The sequence below is a fragment of the Tetrao urogallus genome (assembly GCF_951394365.1).
Source record: "Tetrao urogallus genome assembly, chromosome: 6".
Lineage (NCBI taxonomy): Eukaryota > Metazoa > Chordata > Aves > Galliformes > Phasianidae > Tetrao > Tetrao urogallus.
The window spans coordinates 49,732,973-49,746,281 of record NC_136819.1 but is presented as its reverse complement, the minus strand read 5'-3'; the positions used below and the strand labels follow the sequence as shown (position 1 = coordinate 49,746,281).

The following is a 13,309-nucleotide window of genomic DNA, read 5'->3' as shown; positions in this document are numbered from 1 at the left end:
AGCCCGCCCGAGGGGAGCCGCAGCCACCTGCACAGCCGGCTCAGCAGGAGCCGCCCGGCGCACACAGAGTTCCGAGAGAAGACGGGCGACTCCCAGCCCGCACCCCACTCCTGGGCTCTTCTGAAGGCGGTGGGGGGTCGGGGAAAGGTAAGCGCAGCGCCTTCTAAGCCCTTCTAGAGCCCGTGCCGGAGCAGCGCGCAGCGCGGCCCCTTCTAGGACATTCCATGAGGAGCGGAGCTGCGATGACGTCACCGCCGCTTGCACAACCGCCCCGAGGCCGACCCCACCCCCCTCAGCAGCCACCTCCGCACGCGCACGCGCCCGATTAGCCCCTCCCCGGCCGTAGGGCTGAACCGCCGCTCGAGCGAATAGGGAGCGCGCGCACCGCCTCACCCCTCGTTCCGCACGCGCGGAGCCCGCCCTCACCCCGATGGCTGAAGTAACGGCGAACGCCCGCGCTAGCCCCGCGCTCTGACGGCGTCCTTTCGCGGCCCCTTGCTATTGGCTGAGCGAGGCTCGGCCCCGCCCCGTAGCGGCGCTCTGCCCCGCCCCCCCGCCCCCTCCCCCGTGCCTGTCAGTGAAGGTTCCCGATGGTTCTGGAAGGAGGCGGCGCCGGCTGTATATAAGGCGGGCGGGCGGCCGGGGGCGCGCACTAGTGGAGGCGCAGCGCTGAGGGTAGAGAGCGTTTGCTGATTCTGTGAGGTGACCGACAGCCCATCCCTGCTGCTGAGGTGAGCGGCGGCGGAGCTGCAGCTGGGCTGCAGGGGGGGTAGCGCTGACAGGGCGCTTTCGTGCGGCGTTCTGGCGGCGTCTGTGTGGCGGCGGTACTGCGGGCTGGGGGGGGGGGGGGGCGGGGAGCCGCGTGGTGCGAGACGCATTTTCAACTTGTCGTTAAAACGTGTGGTAGAGGGAGTCGGGAATGTACAATGGAGGTGGAGCGGGGAGGTGGGGTGTGCTGCGACCCCTGTGATAATTCATTGCTACCGATGGGGCTGTGAGGCGAGTTACGGCATGGCGGGCAGCGCCTGGCTGGCATTTCGGTCGCTGCTGGAGGAAGCGTTTCCCTAAGGGCTCTCCGTGCAGATACGCTTTCTCTCACCGGGGCGAGAGCTGAGGGCGCCGGGAAGGCGGTCCAACCCAGCCGTATAGGCAGGGCGCTGCGCGGGGTGCTGGAGCCCCGGATGGCGGCATTGGAGGGCGGGCGGGGTGCGCGCTGCGCCCCGCTGCCGGCGGTGGGTGGAGGCGGGGGGGCGGCGGGAAGGCTCTGGCAGTTTCTAGAACCTCCGCTACTTCCGGCGGGAGCCTGCAGGGGGCGCTCAGGGCCGGCTGTGCCGCCAGGCGCCGCGTCCTGTATGGAGGCGGCTGCGCCCGTAGAGTTCATCGGCGCTCGCTTCGCTGCCGGTGTAGGGCGGGATTGCCCTGCTGTGGTTGTTTTCTGTTCGTTGTACGCCACTTAAAACGGGGCTGAGGTTGGGGTTTTTTTTTTTTTGGTTGGAGTTGTGTTTGACCTTCCTGAGAGAAAACATCTCTGTTCTACCGGGTAATGTGTTCATTTGGGCTGAATGTGTTCAGTGCGTGCTGAGTGCTGCGAGTCCTGCGAGCCAGTGGTCGTAGTTCATTGAGCAGAACGGCAGCTCGGGAGAAAGAGAGCCAAGTACAAGTCGTAATGTGAGATGCCTGTAGAATAGAGCAGTTAGCATCCGGAATATCCGGCCAGGTTTTCAGTTCCATTTTTATTCCCTGTAATCTACTGTAAAATGGTAAAACTGCAAACTGAAGCGTACATTAAAAGCATGTGGTTAAAGCCCCATTTAGTTTTGCATTTTTTCAGAACTCTCGGGTTCTTTCTCTGAGTTCCTTACTGCTACAGTAATTAAAACTACATAGCTATTGATTTGAATTCAAAGTGCCTTTAAGTGTGTATGTGCAGCAAGCTAGAGTTGTTAAGCATTGAATTTCACCTTTATTTCTTCACAGATGCCGGAAGCTGTGCAAACACAGGACCAACCAATGGAGGAGGAAGTGGAGACCTTTGCCTTCCAGGCTGAGATTGCTCAGTTGATGTCTCTGATCATCAACACTTTTTACTCTAATAAGGAAATCTTCTTGAGGGAACTGATATCCAATTCATCAGATGTAAGTATTTGGGCTCTTGGACTGGTTTATGTTTATAGAACTGCCAAGATTTTTAGGTAGGGGATGCTAAAGCTTGCCTTTTCTTTGATAGGCTCTGGACAAGATCAGATATGAGAGCTTGACTGACCCAAGCAAGCTAGATTCTGGAAAAGACCTGAAAATTAACCTGATTCCAAACAAGCATGATCGTACTCTGACCATTGTGGATACTGGCATAGGGATGACCAAAGCTGACCTTGTCAACAATCTTGGTACTATTGCCAAGTCTGGTACCAAGGCTTTCATGGAAGCACTGCAGGCGGGGGCTGATATATCCATGATTGGTCAGTTTGGTGTTGGCTTCTACTCTGCCTACCTCGTTGCGGAGAAAGTGACGGTGATCACCAAGCACAATGATGATGAGCAGTACGCTTGGGAGTCATCAGCTGGAGGATCTTTCACTGTCAGACTCGATAATGGTGAGTGTTTTTGCTCAGGTCAGTTCTTGAAAGGTTATTAGCAAATGATTCAGATGCTTGCTTACTCTGTGGAAGAAAACAGTTGTATTAAGTCAGATTTATTTTGAGTAATTGTTAAGATGTGCTAGGGGAATGTCTGGAGTAAACAGTGTGTGGTAATGAGGGCTATTTTAAAATTACACATAGAAATGCTTGTGTAGGTTTGGAAGATGTCAGATGAAGAGAGTAATTATTGAAACATCAGGAATATGTGCAAAATGCTGAGTGCAGTAAGAATGTGTCATCTGTAAGCTTGCTTTAGTATAGTGTCTTATTTTGCTGGGGATAAAGAAATCCTTGGTAGAGGAGTATGGTGTTTAAATCAAATATTTGTGGGGTTTATCACAGCTTGGTTTGCTTCTGTGTAAGTATTACCTGTACATTTCATTCCAGGTGAGCCTTTGGGCCGTGGAACAAAAGTTATCCTGCACCTCAAAGAAGACCAAACTGAATATCTGGAAGAACGGCGGATCAAGGAAATCGTGAAGAAGCATTCTCAGTTCATTGGCTACCCCATCAGGCTCTTCGTATGTATTTTGAAATACTGTGTATTAAGGAGCAGGAGTTAAAAAATGTGTTTTTTAAATATAAATGGGCAGTCTGTATACCACATTGCTCTGCTGCTGCAGATTCTGCATGGGTGTAGCTCTTCAACTGACGTGATGCTGTTAATTAGTGAACTAATTTTACAAGATGAAGCTAAAACAAAAAAAATGGAGCCAAGTCAGTAGCATCACAGTTTCCAAACAGTTCAAATCTTAACTGTGCTTACGTAGATTCTTAGAGGAAAGTCGTTACAATGCAGTACAACAGCGGAACTGCCATAGAACCACATGTACTGAAACACTGCCAAGTGTTTGAGTCTAAGACAAAAACTGGGCATTGTGCTTGTTTGTAGATTTAATTGCAGTTTGTTTACCTACTTAGGCTGCAGTTCATTACTTGCTTTTAATGTAACAGGTGGCATGTGAAGTCCAAGTGATGTTCTCTTTCATAGGTGGAGAAGGAGCGCGATAAGGAGGTGAGTGATGATGAAGCTGAAGAAAAGGAGGAGGAAAAAGAGGAGAAGGAGGAGAAGACAGAAGATAAACCAGAGATTGAAGATGTTGGCTCTGACGAGGAAGAGGAAAAGAAGGATGGAGATAAGAAGAAGAAAAAGAAGATCAAGGAGAAGTACATCGATGAGGAAGAGCTCAACAAGACCAAGCCTATTTGGACCAGGAATCCAGATGACATCACCAATGAGGAGTATGGCGAGTTCTATAAGAGCCTAACTAATGACTGGGAGGACCATTTGGCTGTCAAAGTACGTTCTTGTTTGTCTTTTTATAAGCACTATTTTTTTTTTGCCACTAAAGCCAAGCATCTAAATTGTTTTGAGTATTGTAGAAGTTGCTTACTGTTAGGAGTGATACTGTTCAGAGTGCTTACATTGTGAGATGCTTGTGCTACAGCTGCTCAGGCAACTTGTAAAGCTTGTGTTCAGCATCTTCAACAAATACATTTGGTTTTGTTTATTGCAAATATAAATGCAAATGTTTTCTTAGTTGGAAAATCTATTTACAAAACTTGAAAGTGGATCTCAAATAGAAACCTAGCTGTTGTTTTGGTTTGTAGTTCAGTTTTAAAAATGGGAGCATGGGTTCAGTTAACCTTTCCAGGCCTTCATGGTTGAAGGTGGTGCTGCACAGTTCACAGTTGTTTCACAGCCTGGCAACAGCTGAGTAGAATTCAGATGATGTTTTGGAGAACATGCTCATTTTTCTGACCAATGTCTTGCTTACTGCATTTAATACTGTTTTTTCTTTTTTTGTGAAAGAGATCAGCATTACTTAAGAGACAAATTGCAATTCTAAAAAGTGGTCTTTTTTTTTTTTTTTTTTACAGCACTTCTCTGTGGAAGGTCAGCTGGAATTCAGAGCTCTCCTGTTTGTCCCACGACGGGCACCTTTCGATCTGTTTGAAAACAGGAAGAAGAAAAACAACATAAAGCTGTATGTGCGCAGAGTTTTCATCATGGACAACTGTGAGGAGCTGATCCCCGAGTACCTGAGTGAGTGCTGCAGAAGAATATTTCTGAAAATACCTAGAGAAATTAGCAGAGTTTATGTTCAAAAGAGGAAAATGGGGATGGAGAAAGGCAGAGTCTTGAGAGTCGAAGTATCTGAGCAGTTGAAGAAAGCACTGCTTGCTTTGTATGAAAATTGAGTAGAAGTCTATTTCAAATACAGAGCAGCAAAGCCACTTCGTAGTGATTGTAAATCTTAGTTCTTCAAAACCTACAAAGCTAATTGTGATGTTTTCCTTCCAGACTTCATGAGAGGTGTTGTAGACTCTGAGGATTTACCTCTGAACATTTCTCGTGAAATGCTGCAACAAAGCAAGATCCTTAAAGTGATACGGAAGAACTTGGTGAAGAAGTGTTTGGAACTTTTCACCGAGTTGGCTGAAGACAAGGAGAACTACAAAAAGTTCTATGAGCAGTTCTCCAAGAATATCAAGGTTTGTAGTATTCCTTTATCTTGGTTGTAAACTGTACAGATTTCTGTTAGTACCACATTCTGAGCACCCCACAGCTTAGTATTTATTTAAGGAAGCCTTTCAGTCGTTCTTTCTCTTACTTCTGTAGCTTGGTATTCATGAAGACTCCCAGAACCGCAAGAAACTCTCAGAGTTACTCAGGTATTACACTTCTGCATCTGGTGATGAAATGGTTTCTCTGAAGGACTACTGCACTCGCATGAAGGAAAACCAGAAACACGTCTACTACATTACTGGTGAGTTGGCAAGAAATGCCCTGTGAAAAGCAGTTAGGTAAGGTTGTTGGGATAAGATGCTCATTTCTCTCCTACAGTTTTTAAATGAATTCCATAATTGATGTAAAAAAAAAAAAAAAGTCATTGTGAAAAGTGCAATGCTTTGCACGTGATTACTTGTCAGTTATGTAGTTTGTTGTGATGGAGAAATTCTGGCATGTATCAGGAGAAGATGAAGTTTGCTGTGTTTCTGTCATACTGGCTGATTCCTATAGTATTTCTAAAACAAGTAGATACTGCCATGTAGAATGGGATTATAGTCAGTAGCTTATGGTGTGCTGGGCTGGTTAGAAGTAATGTTTACTACTAGTGCAAACTGCACTTCCAGACTTCGCAAGGTATCCTAGGATGCTTCCTCCTGTCTAACCTGGGCTAGTTGGAGCATTAACTGCTCCTGGCAAGTGCAATGCAGTGTTGGTCTGCATTGTTACAGCTACTCTTAAAGCATTGCCTTAGTTTTGAAATATGTTCATTGTCATCGCTTCCTGGAAGGTAAGGAAGAACACATATAAAGCTGGCTTTTTGACAAAGCTAAGGGTGTAAACTGCATTTGCACAGCTAGTTTATTTTATCCCCTGTGAGCCAGGAAGGGTTGGAATGGCAAACATCTTTTCAAATTAAAACAGTGCTGGGAAGGCTTAAGTCTCACCAGGCTAGCAGGATTGCTACCGTGGTTTGTCATAATCTGTAATCCCTGGTAAGAGCTACTGAGCATCATTGGGTTGCATAGGCTCTTCCAGAATACAGTTGGGTATGTGACAGTGCTGAGGTTCAAACAGAACATGACATTCATGCTTCCTGCAGGTGAGACAAAAGACCAGGTGGCGAACTCTGCTTTTGTGGAGCGCCTTCGCAAACATGGGCTGGAAGTGATCTACATGATTGAGCCTATTGATGAATACTGTGTGCAGCAGCTGAAGGAATTTGAAGGCAAGACCCTGGTTTCTGTAACAAAAGAGGGCTTAGAGCTTCCAGAAGATGAAGAGGAGAAAAAGAAACAGGAAGAGAAAAAAGCCAAGTTTGAAAACCTTTGCAAAATAATGAAAGATATCCTTGAGAAGAAAGTAGAAAAGGTAATGGTGGTGTTTTGTAACTTGCACCTTGACCAGGCGGTGGGGTTCTGGTGCATTAGAAATGTTGAAATGTTAAGCTAAGAACTTAAATTTTATGTATGCTTTCCTAGGTTGTTGTGTCCAATCGCTTGGTAACTTCTCCATGCTGTATTGTAACAAGTACATATGGCTGGACTGCCAATATGGAGAGGATTATGAAAGCACAGGCGTTGAGAGACAACTCCACAATGGGATACATGGCAGCAAAGAAGCACCTGGAGATCAATCCTGATCATTCCATCATCGAAACACTGAGGCAGAAGGCAGAGGCTGATAAAAATGACAAGTCTGTGAAGGATCTTGTCATATTGCTGTACGAGACAGCTCTCCTGTCCTCTGGCTTTAGTTTAGAAGATCCCCAGACACATGCCAACCGCATTTACAGGATGATCAAACTCGGCCTGGGTAAGTTGGAAATCTTCTGTTTCCAGTAAGTTCTGGGTGTGTTTATACTTCCATGTCTTCTGAGCACATGGAGCAGTGGGGTGGTGTGAAAACCTTCAGGCCATAGAGAGTTCTGTGGAGGCAAATAAAGGCTTTGAGTTCCGGGATAAGCATTCATGGTCCTCGTGTTTGTTGTGCAGGCATTGATGAAGATGATACTGCTGCAGAGGAGGCCAGTCCTGCAGTTACCGAGGAGATGCCACCTCTTGAAGGAGATGATGACACATCACGTATGGAGGAGGTGGATTAAAACAGTTTACAGGAACTCACGAATGTTTCCTTGGCTAATATGAATAAGTTATATTTTGTATATTATGAATGTTACCTGCCAAAAAAAGAAAACAAAAAAAAAACCACAAAAATCTTTGACACTTTGGTCTGCATTCCCTCTTTATATTTATTTTCAAAGATGTTATACCTTTATTTTTGTTACATTGCTTTTTCAGCTGATGTGAGATAACAAATGCCATTGAGGGAGTATTTTCTTTAACTCTGTACAACCCTAGACAGGCAAGTAAGGAGTAGTTATTTTTGTCTGTATTAGCTGGTTTGCAGGTGGCAGGGTTTTTGACTTATTCTTAATTGCCAGAAAAGTAACAAAGATGGTATGACATCTGGATGGTCAAGTTTGTTTAGTGTTCTACAGCTCTTCAACTCTGAATATGTCTAACATAGAGTACCTAGTAACTAGGTATCTATGAGAGCTGACACTTGGGGAAGCTTTAACCCTTTTGCTCCTAACAAGGTCTTGATGTTTAAAGTTGTTTTTTATACTGTTCAAGGATTCTGGATTGCACTCTACCATAGAATAGAATCCACTGTAAATCTCTATTGTGACTTATGCAAATCTGCATGTACAGTTCAAACCTAGAACTGTAAGAATAAAAGTGTTAAGAATGAGTTGTTGCTGACTTGTCTGTTAATACTGGGAACAAAAGCTGCTGGTCAGAATGGGTGTTACGGATTTCGAGTATTAGCTACCCTGAGTTCATCTTGCATGTTTTGTACTGCCACTACAAAAACTGGTGTCACATGTTGGAACAGTAAAAATAGAGGCTAAAGACTATTTTAATCTCTTCCAAGCAGTGCTTAAAATTAGGTTGAATAGATGTCATTACCAGTACTTGTAAGGCAGAAACAGGCTCCTAAAACTGCAAGCCTTGTTCATTGTGTTGTACTGGCAGTGAATTTCACATGCAGCATTAGGCTGTCCAATAAATTGTACAGGTTTGGTACTCTCCTTGGTCTGTCTCCTCCTGCCTATTTACCTTAATAGTCTTACCATGCCTCGTCAAGTTCAGCTCTGTCTGTGCCTTGAGTTTCCTAATAGACACTTGCAGACAATGTCCCTACATTTTTCCCAGGTAACACAACTCTGCTTCCACTTCCTGTACCCTTCTGCCTTATTCCTCAGTTTAAGCTGCCAGTCCTTGTTCAGCCAGGCTGATTGCTCACCTCCTGTGCTTGATTACTTCTGTTGAGTGGGAGAGCTCTTGCAGTTACAAAAGGGTGTTAAAAAGCTGCCAGCTCTGTTCTCTGCCTACAAGGGCAGTTTGCCAGGGGATCTCATCCAGCAATTCCTTGAGCATCTGGAACTTTGCTCTTGGGAAGTTCAGTGTCCTTATTTTGCTTTTTGCCAGTCAGCATTCCTCCAGATTACAAACTTCACCAGGGTGTCGTCACTGCAGCCCAGGCTGCCTCCAATCTTAACCTCTCTGATGCTTTCCTCTGCTTTGGTGAGCACCAGGTCCAGTGAGGTTTCACCTCGGGTTGGTCCATCTGATACCTGGACCAGGAAACTTCCCTCTACAAACTCCAGGAATCTGGATTGTCTGCCACCCACTGTGCTGCTATCCCAGCAGATAACTTGGGTGGTTGAAATCCCCCATCAGGACAAGAGCCTGTGAGCTGTGACACTTGCAGTTGGAGCAAGGCCTTGTCAAGGGACTGCTCTTGATGAGGTGTTCTGTAGCAGACCTGAACTGCTGGATGCTCTTTACTGCACCAGTGCCCTTGGTGAGGAGTTCCTCACTTTTGCTGCTGCTGATGTGTGCTGTGAAAGTGAAGTGTCATTTGTTCCTTATGTTTATGATAGAAACAAACCTTGAAAAGAAAAGAAGTTCCCCACTTAACTGTGGTTGATTGGTTGGTTGTCCAAAGTTTGTAAAGCTATTTTATTAACAGCTAGATAAATCAGTAATGGTTGGATATCTGCAGCTTGTCATAGGTGAGACATTTGGCTTCTATGCCTGTATTACTTCCTCACTGCTTAATGTCCAAAATGCTTGAAGTCCCAACTATCTCAGAAGTCTACAGGCAGTTACTGTGTTAGTGAAAGGGAGGCAAGGCAAAGATGAGAAATGCCAAAGCATAAAACAGGCCATGCGTTTCTGCTCTCCTCTGCCTAGCCTGGAAATGAGACAAGACTCAGTCAGTGTGACTATTTCTATTTAAGATTCAACCTTAAACAGCTTAAGACGAGATCTTCCATGGAAAGAGAATGTAGCAGAATGCATAGGAATGGATATGTTGCTATAGTAGTGACTATGACATCAAAACAGGCCCTGTCTTGGCTCCTAAGAGTCACACACTTAAACGTGTCCATCAGTACTGAGTTGCGTTTTCTACCGTGGGTAATACAGACTGATCAAAAGGTGAAGGTGCTTCTCCTTAGTGATCAGATGTTCAGAACTGTGTTAAACATAGATTTCAGTCCAAGATCTCACTGACGTGCGATCTTAATGTTGTACCAAGGGCTTAAAAGTGCTTGAATTTTAAGATATCTGTGTCTTAAGACTAGAATCTATTCTACAAGATCATCATTAAAAAAAAAAAATCTTTGTTAGTAAATAAAAATGTAAAATTCATAATGGAGGAAGGTTTTTCCCATCAAATCTTAAGCTTTTCCCTCCCTTGGAAATAAGTTAGGAACACTGCTTAAGAGTTTACAGATTGATGTATTCTAAGCAGAAGTGCACAACAAAATTCAGCAAGGGCAATCCCAGGCTGGATGTGGCTCTGGGCAGCCTGGTCTGGTGGTTGGCGACCCTGCCTGCGGCAGGGGGGTTGAAGAGAGGTGATCATTGTGGTCCTTTTCAACTCAGGCCGTTCTGTGATTGTATGAAAAGGTCAGATGCCAAAATAAAAGTACTTCTGCTTATTGGAGCTTCAGTACAGTGCAGCCAACCCACTGAGTAAGTGATTACAAGGGAATTCTTTTTCACAGCTTGGCCGTACTCTCCTTGTTTAGGGGTTATGTTGCTGACATTCAAGTTCTGCTGACATTCAGAATGCTCTCCTGTTGATGCTAGACTTTTTGTTATCAAGCTTAAGGCATTAGGACGCTGCATTCAGAAGTATGTGACTCCTCTGCTCTCGAAGTAAACTGGTCCGTGTGTTCTGGATTTTGGAACCTTGGCTGATGTTCCTGTTCCCCTTGTGAAGGGCTCACCTCATTGCATGCAGTAAAGCCCAGAGTTTGGTGGCGGAAGAAAAGTAACTCATTGTCTTAGGAACTGACAAAAACATGAACTCCGTTGAGTTCCAAGCATCAACTGGATTTATGAAATAAAGTGCATTTCAAATACAGTAATTGATAGACTACAGATATGAACACTGTTTATATAGTTTTCATGAGTAGTGATTTATCCTGCAGATGAAGAGTATTTTACTTATCAGTTTACAGCTGATCTGAGATCTTCATTCACCTTCTTAATTTGCTTGGAGATGATACGAATTCTACAACAGAAGCTTTGGCATATTCATCATTTTGGGCTAACTTCTACCTGTGAGTAAATCAAACTTCACTTTTTTCAGATTTCCCTATTCCAGATTTCTTTAGGCACCCTAAAGGGGGTGACATGAACATCAAATATGATCAAATGTTCCTGATAGTTCATTATGAAATAATGTTTAATAGTTCTTCATTTAAAACAAACTAAACCTTACACTGAAAAGCAATTTTAGGCCAAGATGTATCTTTATGGTGGTCAACTGTATAAACGTTGTATTTCTAAAAAAAGTTAAGGTCGAGAAAATGCCTGGCAAATAAACCTCCACTGCAGTATGGCTGGTCCAAGGAGGAAGAGGTGTATCAGAGCAGCGTTCAGTGCCTTTAGCAGCAGCATGAAGATGAGACGGAGGCATACGTTCTTTCATACCAAGGTGCAGTTCTGATGGGATGGTGAGGAAGAGGGTGGGCAGTAAATGCTGTATGTGTTTTTTGCCCCACTGCACAGAATTCTGATTTGAACTATTCTGCCATTAAAACAGAGGCAAGCTTTCATTTATTCTGTGCTTTAAAATATGGGAGTACAACGTCCAAGTGGATTTCACTTTTTTCTTACCTCTTTCTGGTTGATTTTCAATTATACTGCCCAGACGGTGAGAACACACCTTACTGAAAGTCATTTTATTTCAGTTCTTAGATGCTTACTGCAGTTACCCAGAAGACAGCTCACACTACTCACACTACTCAAACTCCAGTATGAATGTCACTAGTGGTAAGCGTCGCAGAGGAGTTAAACTTGTAGCGGAGCAGGGCCTGCCACAGGCAGCAGCTTTGAGAGATGCCATCCTTTCAGAAGATCAACAACAGTTTTTTCCTTCTCCTGGAAAGGCAGTCCTGCCAGCTAGAGAGTCCCACAGCGATATCTATATGGCACCAGAAGATGGTTTTAGAGCACCAACGGAAACAATTGCTGAGGAGAAATCTGCTTTATCAGCATTCTTGATGGAACTGTGTGAACCATCTCAGAAATCTGGAGCTAGTACAGAGGCAGTTTGGCCCCAGAGGCCTGACTGCTCCTCACCCATGGATATCGAGCCGTCCGAATCTTCAGCATTTCTGGAGAACAGTATTACAGCTGCTTTGCTACCAGAGTGAGACAGCAATGTGTGTGAACAAACAACAAATGTTTGCAGTTCTACCATGTACCACTGAACAAGAAAAAAAAAAGAAAAAAAACCCTTCATGTCACCTAAACGAGGCTCTGCTGTATTAATAATGTCTATAGTACTTTTTCTGGTCTTTAATGCACTGTCAGAAGTATTTATCCTAGCTTCCTTTGGGCAGTGTTGGAGATTGTATAGTAGAATTCAAGTTTCAAAATCACAACATCCCATTTTTAATTTTTCTCCTACAAGTTGGACAAATCTGTACACAGCACCTTTGTTCCCCAGAGCTCGCAGCTGACACGAGCTGTTCCTGGCACTCACTGTGATAAGAGATGGCCACATCACTCATTTACTCCCTATGTTTTCCAAGAACCAGTCCAACTAAAGATACCATGCTCCATTCCTTAAGCAAAGAAGTTATAAGGGACCAGCAGCTTCAAGTACAGCAGGGCCAGTCCTCCTAAACATCTGCCATAGAGCACAGCCAGTGCCTTCTGTTCTGCTTGTGAGGAGAGTGCAAGTTATTCTTCTTGATGGCACAACCAAGCAACATTTCAGTAATTCCAGGCCCAGAATGTTATGGAACAACTCTGGGAAACAAAGCCAAATGTTACAGTTATTGCACAAGGCAAATCCCTGATGGAGGGTCATGCTAGTTCAATGAAGACATTCTTTGCAGATACTGATTTAGGCACTCAGCACTGTCAGCATGTACTGTAACAGTAGTTACCAGGTGCGTCCTTGCAATCTGAAATTAGATCCAGAGCAGCAGATGGTACAGACTGCAGCATTCATGGAATGGAATCATGAGAACTGAGTTTTCTCCTTGCTCAGTTTTCAGTGGCCTCCTGTTGCTTCATATCTTCATGCCACTTTTGCCTATGCAGGACAGGTGGATTTTGAGATCAACAGAACTTTGATATGTCAAGATAGGAGCAGGGTGCATCTGTCCCGTGCTGTTGCCTGAATGCTGATGTCATCTTGATGTCCCATCACCTGCAGGATCCCACAGACCCCTGCCAACATGGGTGATCTCTAATTTTAAGATGAAAGCCCTTCATATTTAGGCTGTTGGTAACAGCAATGACCACGAGTCTAGCCTGAATACAAACATTTCACCAGGAGCTTTTCTATCTCTGCAGAGCATATGTATTAAGCTTGATGTAATGCTAATAGTTTGTTGAAGGACTATGTATATTCCTGAGGTAAATGGATTCTGGAAAGTTTGCTAAAACTGCTCATCTAGTCAGAAAAAAAACCAAACAGCTACACTGCAAGAGCTCCTTTGTCCTCTCTCACTTTACAAAGCCCCATTCAGATATTATGCTGTCCACCATTCAGTCTAATCAGTGCTATGACCATAATGTTGAACAGAAAAAGTGAAACTGCAAAAAAAGTGGCAAATTGA

The 13,309-nt window shown here is 44.5% G+C and overlaps 1 protein-coding gene across 1 annotated transcript; it reads left to right on the top strand.

Annotated features, from left to right (window-relative positions):
* Nucleotides 1–1,977: 1,977 nt before the first annotated feature.
* Nucleotides 1,978–8,023, top strand: HSP90AA1 (heat shock protein 90 alpha family class A member 1; the record flags this gene model as incomplete). The annotated part of the gene is made up of 10 exons (XM_079537480.1): nucleotides 1,978–2,136; nucleotides 2,228–2,594; nucleotides 3,027–3,160; nucleotides 3,631–3,939; nucleotides 4,521–4,686; nucleotides 4,945–5,135; nucleotides 5,263–5,410; nucleotides 6,254–6,522; nucleotides 6,633–6,966; nucleotides 7,146–8,023. 10 exons carry the CDS (start codon nucleotides 1,978–1,980, stop codon nucleotides 7,253–7,255), a joined length of 2,187 nt encoding a protein of 728 aa, XP_079393606.1. The 3' UTR covers nucleotides 7,256–8,023.
* Between the last annotated feature and the right edge of the window lie 5,286 nt (nucleotides 8,024–13,309).